Genomic DNA, 10,657 nt, shown 5'->3' with positions numbered 1-10,657 from the left:
ATATTATGTTATATTATACTGTGTATTATGTCATAATATATATCTTTATAATATATTATATATTATCTCTTCATATCATGTTGTAACATTATGTTACATTATGTGTTGTTGTTTGTTTATGTATTTATTCATTTTTTATTTATTTCTTTACTTTTTTTTCTCCTCTCTCATCACTACAACCCTAATGCCTCAAATTTATTTATGTTTGTTTTTTATTCTGTTTACTGATTTTTCTCTCCTCATTATTCACGCCATACCCCACCCTGTCTAAGCCATATAACACGGACATTTGCCCCTCATTCAAATACTGAAATATGCCCCATACATATGCTGTTTTTGTCTATTGTTGTTTGTATGTCTACTCACCTTATGTCTACTGTTGACGTCCTACGTTACTGCTTCTGTCATGTTATTTTGTTTTGTTCCTGTCACTCTATTTCACCAATAAAAAAAAATTAAAAAAAGAAACGTAAAGTTTCAACGTATCCACTACAAAATATTGTGCTACAAAATATTGTACAAATATAACACATTCGTAGTTTGCAGAAATGTACAGTGGCAACAAGTTTTGGGCGACTGGGTTGGAATCCAATATGGAATGATGGTAAATCGGATTGTCAGTACCGAATAGGACACATTGATGCTGTTAATATCATCTTAAAAAGGGTGTGATTGCAACTCTTCATCTAACACCTCACTGTGGCTGCTTCTGCGTTTACTCTTTCTCCCTGCCATATTAGTAGACTTGTTTTTATTGAGGAAGAGCTGCTCACAATGCTCCCCTAATTTGGTGAAAATTAGGGCAAAATTAGGGCATTTCCTATAGATTAATCACAATAAAAGCCCCCTGTTGTGTTTTTATCAAAAGCTTTGATTGTGAAGCAGCAAATTAACAAAAGTTGGGTTTTCATCGCAAAGTTGGGTTTTCTCATCAAAGCAAACATGAAACAGTAAAATAAAGCAGAAATCTTATTTTTAAAAAAAGGACGCCAGAGACAAACTAAACTCCACACCACCAAACACCTTCTCTCTGGTCCCCTGCACAGACAAATGTGAGTTGAGTCTCACAATACACACTTCTTTCAGGGGTCATCAGGAGTTTGCTGCAGTCAGCTATCTGCTTGGAGGCGGATGGGCATGCTTTTTGCATGACTTCAGTGATGGTTCATCTTGGGCTTGGCAAGGTTTGGCATGTTTAAACGGACAAAGGAGGTGCGGCATGGTTTGACTCAGCGCAACCAAAAGTGGCAATTGAAAGAGAGAGAGAAAATACGATTTGAGTATTTATGGTGAGTTGTGTGCTGGGCCTGTTTCTTAGCAATCAACAGCTAGGTCTCAGGTTTAGTACCACCGTGCCTGCACTTAAATTAAAACTAAAACCTGTGTTCACTAACTGTCATCATGTGACTCTGGGAACGCTGCATCTGCCCGCATCGCCCTGCTCCCCTCATTAAAAAGCCTATGGGATTTTTCCGTTGGATTTTGGATTATTGCAGAATATAAACTCTGTGGCAGACAAAGGTTTATGATACTTGAACATTTTGTCTTCACAAATGAACACGTCTTTCTAATGTTGCTGTTTTTGGGATTCACTGGACCACAGATGATTTGTCATTTGTTAAAATCTAAACTGGACATGTGAAGGCTTTCTTCTCTGGGCCTTGCCATTTCAAATGGTGGCAGAGACCCCAACGTCTAACTCTGCAAAGACACCGACCAACCGGCCACCTCAAATCTGCACCTTCGGAACAAGGGCACAGCAAAGACCGCTTCTGGAACCACAATTCTTCCCCGCATCCACTCAAGGATTGGTAATGTAACAACTGGACATAGCATTATTGCAGTTGTACAGGCTAAGCAATACTGTTTAACTTTGTCAATTGTGATTTAATGCTGTTTATTGAGTTATTGTTGTGATTGTTTGCATTTAAGTTATTGGTTAGTTGGCTTCACCAAAGCTAAGTGATGTTAGTTTGCTAATGCATGCAACTAAACATCCTCTGTACTCACCCAAACCCTTTGCAACACAAATAGTACACACATACTCACTCACAAATTGGCTGTCGATATAGCTACACCCAAAGAGGCAACTCAAAGTTCCCGCTTCTTTTACTTTGTCCTTGTCCTGATCACACGGTCATGCAAAACCTCCTTCAATCTGAAGCCGTCTTTGATTCGGCCATCTTGTAGTTCTCTGTTGTCTGCCATTTTGTTTTGTAGGCCACATGGCCCTTTGTTTTACACACCCACCTTTTTGAGGATGGTAGTGATATGGTCATGCTTACGCGCCCTCATCAGGATCCTAGCAGCGCTGTTCTGGATGTATTGAAGCCTCTGGATGCTTTTACTAGGGATACCGATGAGGAGTGCATTACAGTAGCCCAGCCTGGAGGAGATAAAGACGTGGACGAGCTTTTCAGCATCTGCCAGGTTGAGTGATGGACGTTTTGCAATGTTACTGTGGTGGTAAAAGGAAGTTTTGCATAGATGTTTGATGTGGGTCTCGAACGTAAGGTGGGGGTCCATTTTAACGCCGAGGTTGGTGACTGAAGTAGACGGGGATGTTCTCACCGGAGAAAGAGATGCTGGTGAGGGTGGATGATCTGATTTCTGTAGGAAATAAAGCTTCATCCATGCCTTTATCTCCTCCAGGCAGGTAGTGAGTGAGGCAGATGGCAGGAGTGCAGGTAACGGTCCACAAACCTCACCGCACTTAAGGGACTGTTCTTCTCTTTGGTACCGTGACAACACTAATGCAGACTGTACAATGACGGCGTCTACTAAATAGCAGGCTATGACGTACGATGCAATAGCTTCCCATACTGAGTGCGCAAGGATGCTACACTGGTTATTACTTGTCCAACTGTGAATCACAACATAACACACAGCATCACATTAATAAATAACCTTACGTTTTGTGGGCACTATATACTGCTGCGTGTTTGTGTGTGTGTTTGCTAGCTGCAGGGTTGCTCACCTGGCAGCTGCAGCTGGGCCACTATTTCCTTCCATGCTTCATCATTCATTATGTGATCATGGTAATACTGGAGGACCCAGCAGTTGTGGAGTATATAGTCTAGGACTCACTGGCACTAATCTAGGACAGCCCAAAATCGCACAGTGTATACCAGGCCTAAAGCATTGTCAAAGCACTTATTCTTTAGAAGCCTGAAGAAACCTAATGCAAAATTGACAGGGAAGTCTAATAATGAACAAACATTTGTTTTAACAGATTTCCGTATTTTCTACTTTGGTTGTTACTTTTCAGTCCCTTAAGCTGGATTGAGATAATTGTGTAGCTGCCGTAAAGCTACCATAGTTATACCATAGCTAATGTTGGCCTCCCCAAAAATGTAACTACACACTGGGGCTTTTTTTTTTTTGTATGTAAAGGACCTACACAATATAGTCAAGTTTGGTGAAGTGAAATGGAAAAACAACTTATGTATTATATACAAATAATAAAATGTAAAGTGGTGTGTGCATACGTACTCACCCCCTTTGCTATGAAGCCCCTAAATAACACCTGGTGGTACCATCTACATTGATAAGTCACAGAATTAGTTAAATAAAATCCAGCTGTGTTCAATCAAAGTGTAACATGATCTCAGTATATATACACCTGTTCTGAAAGGCCCCAGAGTCTGCAGCACCATCAAGCAAGTGGCACCATGAACAAGAACAAGGAGCTCTCCAAACAGGTCTGGGATAAAGTCCTGGAGAAGTACAGATCAGGTTTGGATTCTTAAAAAAATGAAACTTTCAACGTTCCCATGAGCACCATTACAATGTGGCACCACAAAAAACCTCCCAAGAGAGGGCAGCCCACCAAAACTCCGAGAACAGGCAAGGAGGGCATTAATCAGATTGATAATAAAGACACCAAATTTGTGTTCGCAGCTATTCACAAACAGTATCACCATTACGTAGTGTGTTGATCACAGACAAGTTTATTTTTCAACAATAAAGTGAGCTGTTAAGTACTCTGCACATAGCTTGTTCCCAGACTCCATATCTTTAAATTTACTTAAATATCAACATTGGTATCAGCATTGGTTGGTAGCCTTTCTCTTTTTTCCCCTTAAAAGAGATAATAAATAACCATATGTGCCTGCCTTTACTTTACAATCTCTTAGCTGACCCTACTGAACACTGAATGCTCTTCATGAACCATGAACTCTTCTATTTTGTTCAGGAATCGGGGGTAACCTGGTGGCTATTCAGGCCAGCAGGATCTCCACTCACCTGCATTTCCACTGTGCTCCTGGAGAGGTTCCTGATGATGCAAAGGGCTGCTACTACCCTTGCCGCACCTTCTGTGGTACAGGTTAGTACTGTGCAGGTACTGACCATTTCATTAAATCACACATTAGCTATGTGTGGCTGTCCAACTCCAATTTGAGGAGTGTAAAGCATTTACAGTCATTATTTGGTCGTTATTGATAGAATACCCCGGTGGTCAGTCCATTTGTTCGTCCGTCCCATTCTTGTGACCACAAACGTCTATGTGGATTCATCAATGAACTGATTAGAATTTGGTGGTCAAAGGTCAAGGTGAAGCAACCCACTCTGTTGCATTCTCATGAATGTAATACCTCCAAAACAGCTTCAGGGAATTTCTTCAAATTTGACACAAACATCTAGTTGGACTCAACAATGAACTGATTAAATTTTGAAAGTCAAAGATCAAGGTCACTGTAACCTTGGTTCTGTCTCATTCTTGTGAATATGATGTCTCAAGAGGGCCTTGAGGGAATTTTTAAATTTGGCACAGACATCTACTTGGATTCAACCAAGAACTGATAAGAATGCGGTGGTCTAAGGTCATTGTGACCTCACAAAACATGTTTTTGGCCATTACTCAGGAATTTATATGCTAATTATGACAAAATTTGACACAAATGTCTAATTGAATCTAGACATCTGACCAAATGTCTCTTTCTGTTCTTGAGACATGATGCTGATATCACAGTGATATCAGCATCATGTCTCAAGAACAGAAAGAGACATTTGGTCAGATACTGAATTGGTGACACTAATCTTGGGTGGCCACTTTGAAACTGTGCTAATTGTATAGATCTTCTGTGCTGTTCAGGGGAAGATTTGTTTTCAAAGTCATGGATGTAAACTCTAAGTGGAACCTGACTGGTTCGTAGAGGCATACAACCACAAGGCGGTAATCCTGTTGGGATTCTTGGTTAACTGTGGAGGTACGCAGGAAAAACAATGTTTTCTCCCCAATTTCAACGTAGCAAGGAGTGAGTAATTGATTTACAAATGATCATCTGGGGGGTGAAGTATTTCTTTAATACTATACTAATTGCTTATGATTTGCCTTCACACATTTTATTTGGCCTTAACACAAGAATACCATTGTTTTCAGTTCTGTGCCTGGTTGGTTCTTTGTCCTGCCAGGCAGTTAATTGTCATGTCCTGCAGTTGTAAATTAATTCCTTGTTGGAAGTCTAGAATGAAAACCAGCAGGACTCTGAATCCTGGGGACAGTAGGTGGGTGCAATCAAACAGAACAATTTGTCACGAAACTATTCAGTGATGTATTTCATAAAGAGTACATGCACATTCACCTTCAATCTTCCTTTCCCCTGATCCTTTTTGTGTTTTCTTAGGAGCCAACCATCGCTCTGCTCAGGTGCTTCTCCTTTTGGTGATCCCTGGTCACCTGATATTCCTCTACACCATTCACCTGATGAAGAGCGGACACACCACCCTGACCCCCATCTTTATGTCCGTCTATCTGGCTGCTGCTATGCTGCAGGTGAGAATGTGATGACTATAATTACAGTGTGCCAAGATACAGAAGAAGATGTAGAATTATAAATAGTGATTTTTAAAGTTATTGCTCATCATTTCACATAAAAGTGTTCAACCTCAAGGGTCTTAAAGGTATACTTTGCAGATGGTTGATTATTGATAGTAAACACTCACCAGCTAAAGTGGAAGTAAAAGCTAACCACAGATTGACTCTTGTTTGGCATTTTGCCTTGCTATATTTGTGGTTTGGTTCTGCCCTCTGTTTCTTGGATGTCTGCTGCTTTATGCTCTGACACCTGGTCGCTAGCTTTTTATAAAACCCTACACGTCCAAAAATGTCTTGAGCACAGAAAATAAGAAGATAAAATTCAGGCAAAGAAGGCTGAGTCTCTGCAAAAAGACACAACTCCAGACACTGAGATTGGGTCATAAGTGATGACTGAGAGGGATTACTTCTGTATGAGTCATTGTTTTTTAGGAAAATCCTGCATAGTCTATAGTTAATACACAGTGGCATGCAATAGTTTGGGCAACCCTGGTCAAAATGTCTTTCACTGTGAATAGTTAAGTCAGTAGAAGATGAACTGATCTCCAAAAGGCATGAAGTTAAAGGTGAAACTTGCTTTTCAACATTTTAAGCAAGATTAGTGTATTATTTTTGTTTTTACAATTTCAGAGTAAAAAAGGGAAAGGAACACCATGCAAAAGTTTGACCCCCCAAGACATTTGAGCTCTCAGGCAAGTTTTACTAGGGTCTCTGACCTTGATTAGCTTGTTAGGGCTATGGATTGTTCACAGTCATTGTTAGGAAAGGCCAGGTGATGCAAATTTCAAAGCTTTATAAATACTCTGACTCCCGAAACCTTGGCCTAACAATCAGCAGCCATGAGCTTCTCTAAACAGCTGACTAGCACTCTTAAAACTAAAATAATCGATGCCCACAAAGCAGGAGAAGGCTATAAGAAGATAGCAAAGTGTTTTCAGGTAGCCGTTTACTCAGTTTGTCATGTAATTGATAAATGTCAATTAATAGGAACTGTGGAGGTCAAGTTGAGGTCTGGAAGACCAAGAAAACTAACTGAGAGAGATGCTTGTAGGATCGTATGCAAATCAAAAACTCTGTTTGACTGCAAAAGACCTGCAGAAAGATATAGCAGACTCAGGAGTGGTGGTGTACAAATATGACCTTTGTGGAAGAGTCATCAGAAGAAAACCTTTCCTATGTCCTCACCACAAAATTCAGCGTCAGAACTTTGCAAAGGAACATCTAAACAAGCCAGATACTTTTTGGAAACAAGCCCTGTGGACTTGTGGAGTTAAAGCTACTCTTACCTTTCTTGCATTTCACACAGCACTTAGAAAAAATTTGAACATCCACAACTCCCGCCTCCCTCCAAAGTTCCATCCCCCTCCTCCCGCAACTCCACCTCCCTCCAAAGGCCTACTACCCCCTCCTCCATTATGTCCTCATTACGTCTATGATAGACGTAGGCGTTTGCAATGTCTGAAGGAATCTGACTTGTGTACGGTTTTGTTCTGGCAGCAGTTAAGATAATTATGAAGGAGGTACTTCTGGGTTATGAATGACTTCTTTTGCTTTTTCAGATGCACAACTATCTCTGTCAACATCTGGAATTTGGCCTCACAACAATGGCCTCATTAGATTTTGTTGGCCAAAGGTCAAGGTCACTGTTACCTTGCATTCGTGTCATTCTCGTGAAGGCAATATCTCAAGAACACTTTGGCACAAACGTCCACTGGGACTCAAAGATGAACTGATTAGACTTTGATGTTCAAAGGTGACCTCACAAAACATGTTTTTGGCCATAGGTCATGAATTAATACGCTAATTATACAAAATTTCATATAAATGTCTAATAGCATAAAATGATAAAGTGATTTTATATCCAAAAGGTCAAAGGTCAACTTAACTGTGACATCACAATGTTCTGCAGAAATACGTTTCTGGCCATTATTCAATGTCATTTCTCAGGAACAGAAGGGGAAACATTTGGTCAGATACTGAATTTATGACACTTATCTGTCTGATTGTTAAGATCTTCTGTGCTGCTAGGAGGAAGATGTGTGTGAAGCATCCATGTTTTCCCAGACATGGATGTAAACTATAAGTGCAGCTTCACTAGTTTGCAAGGGCATACAACTGTAATTCTAGTTTTCTCAAGATCAAAATTATTGAGAAAAACAACACAGAATCTGTGTTCAAGATTTTTTTTCATAAATAACAGCAGTTTTAAGACATGTTGGCCGCATAGAAAATTCCATACTAAAATGCTATTTAGTATGCTAAGACAGTATGTGAGGTTTTTTAGTATGTCTGAAACATTTGTATGAAAGCAGTAGTATGTGACTTGTATAATATTTGCGGTGAAATATAACAATATGACTTGATTACTGAACATGATTACTGAGCACTGTTATGGGTACAGCATATGGTTTGGGCTTGTTGTTAGCCATGCTAGTGGCATGACTTAAGGGATGTCAGTCACTCAATCCACCACTTTGATCCAGACTGAAATATCTCAAAACCTATTTGGATGGAAATCTGATAGACACATCAACATTATACCTGCTAAACGTCAGCATGTTAGCATACTGATGTTAGCATTTAGCTAATATAAGCATCATACGGCAACAACGACGCTTGTGAAATAACGTTGGAGGAGGGCAGGAGTTCGTCTGCAGTTTGCATTTTCTAACAGCCAAAGGCACATTAATAAAAAAGATGTGATTATTGGAGTGCAGAGGTTTTGGGGTAACAGGTGTAACCTGGGTTTCTGTATTTGTGAAGAAAAAATCAATGGGATGTATAATTTCAGTTTTTAGCAGCAATAATCTGCATTTTTGTTAATTACAGTGTATACAATTAAATTTTGGAAACAGTATTCATTAACCTAGAAAGAATTATCACATGAATCTACAACCCTCGCCTTTACAAAAGTTCCACACACCTCACTACTGTTTTAAATCTTTCTCTCCGCTTTCATTGTGTGGTTTTGGGATGCAGCAGGCAGCTGTTTTTCAGTAGGCAAAGCCTTAAAAACCCATTGGACACTACCTGCATAGCACCAAACAGTTGGTGATTAGCTGGTGAACGGAGTAGAGCAGTTAGCACCTGAAGGGACGGATATTTCCCTCAGGAGTTAGTAAAGACTAACACCGAGCTAAGAGAGTAAATATTGGACTTACATTCATTAGGTGGACACAAACATGACTCCAAATGAATGACCATGTTTGTCTGTAACTGCTGGATGTCTAAATAAGGAACTGTTAAACAACTTAAGCAACTTCTAAAGGGATGATATGTTAATGTTGCATTCACAACTTGTGTTCACTGTCCCTGAGGGGCCAAACTAATTTGTTATTGCAGGTTAGAGGCTACTCAGCAGAAGGGACCAAACTCGTGCTAAAGCAGGCCCTCCAAAAACATCTGAAAAGCCTTAAAACCACTCCACTTTACCATACATCTTTGTCTCCACTGTCCCTCTGTATGCTGTTCCAAACACTACTACTCTTCAGAAAATTAGCTAACTGTAAGTGTTTCCATCCCAGTTGTCAAACATGAGCCTATGGAGCTCACAAACAGGTATATGCATGCAGGTCTACATTTCAGCATTATGTGGTACTTTTTTGTGTCTATGGATCAGTTTTAAAATGCACTTTACAGTTTGGACTCTAAATAATATGCTACTCTAAAATACATCAAATTAAAAGGGATGACTGATGAGAATTCAGGTGTTCATGCAGTGCATTGCTAAGAAGGGGAAAGTAGGCCACATCCACACAAATTCATTTTCATTTTCTTCGCAATCTTGTGCTCAAGCGCTGTTTCAGAATTTATCTCAGTCCATACTAACACACCTGAAAACAATAAAACACGTCCATTCCCACACACTGGGCATGTGCGTGCTGATGTAAACAGGAAGCAGATCGTTTTTCCCTGCGGTAGAGTTACGGGAGATACCAGGCCACATGGAGGTGCACCAGGCTTTCAAGCCAATTTTCGAAGTGGCCAAACAGTGGAATTACAACTCTGTAGCCTGTCACATGATGTTGTTGAGGCCATAGTTTTAAAACTAAAATGGGATCAACAGTGATTTCAGAGGCCTCATTTTAGAGACTCCAGTTACACTGGAGTAGTGTGGACGTCAGACATAAAGGTAGTCGTAGTTATGCATTTTTAAACAAAACCATTTTAGTGTGGATGTGTTCGCAGAGAACTGCAAATCTACTGTACTACTGCACAATAGAATAGAAAGCCTTTATTGTCATTGCAGTTTAACAAGGATGCTACCTATACAACGAAATTGTGGGGGCTACTTCTAAGGTGCAGACGAGTTTCATGCCTCAGACCGGCCCACTTTAGATCACGACCTATTATAACCCTACATGTTAAAGGGAAATTTCGGTTTATTTCAACCCGTCTCCTATCGTCCTAAATTTGGTTCAAGTGACTAGTGACATACAGATAATAGTTAGCATGTTAGCCGTTAGCCTAGATACAGCCGTAGCGTCAGACCTGTTAAAATGTAAGAGAACGGGCATCCCTTCAAGGTCAGACCTGTTAAAATGTAAGAGAACGGGCATCCCTTCAAGTGCAAAGTTAGTCCACTAAACAAGGTTTTTTCCACAAAGACTGCCTCATATCGTTAGGATAAATGTCAGAGAACATATAGAAAATGACATGTAAACGTGTTGTCTTACCTTACCGGTGTGCTGCCATGTTTGTTTACCATTTAGCTATGCTTTCCAAAGCGCAGCCGAAATATATCTCGCCAGCTCTAGATAAAGCCCAGCTGGATACTACTCCAGGTGGAGGTGTCTCGTCCTCGGTCACATCCAGACCTTGAAAATAAGGCTGCAACCG

At 40.2% G+C, this 10,657-nt stretch overlaps 1 protein-coding gene across 4 annotated transcripts in view; it reads left to right on the top strand.

The window, feature by feature from the left end:
• slc41a2b (solute carrier family 41 member 2b) overlaps positions 1–10,657 on the top strand; it is a 126,386-nt gene that overhangs the window by 89,775 nt on the left and 25,954 nt on the right. For 3 of the 4 annotated variants that reach the window (XM_050033984.1, XM_050033983.1, XM_050033982.1), the window contains 2 exons: positions 4,196–4,327; positions 5,628–5,776. In XM_050033984.1, coding sequence (XP_049889941.1) covers positions 4,196–4,327; positions 5,628–5,776 — 281 coding nt within the window. Of the gene's footprint in view, positions 1–4,195; positions 4,343–5,627; positions 5,777–10,657 lie in introns of those variants that run through there. The other variant, XM_050033985.1, reaches the window with a different exon arrangement.

The sequence above is a fragment of the Epinephelus moara genome, chromosome 22 (genome assembly GCF_006386435.1).
Source record: "Epinephelus moara isolate mb chromosome 22, YSFRI_EMoa_1.0, whole genome shotgun sequence".
Classification (NCBI taxonomy): Eukaryota; Metazoa; Chordata; class Actinopteri; order Perciformes; family Serranidae; genus Epinephelus; species Epinephelus moara.
The sequence above is the reverse complement of the archived record's forward strand: the minus strand, read 5'-3'. Positions and strand labels throughout refer to the sequence as shown.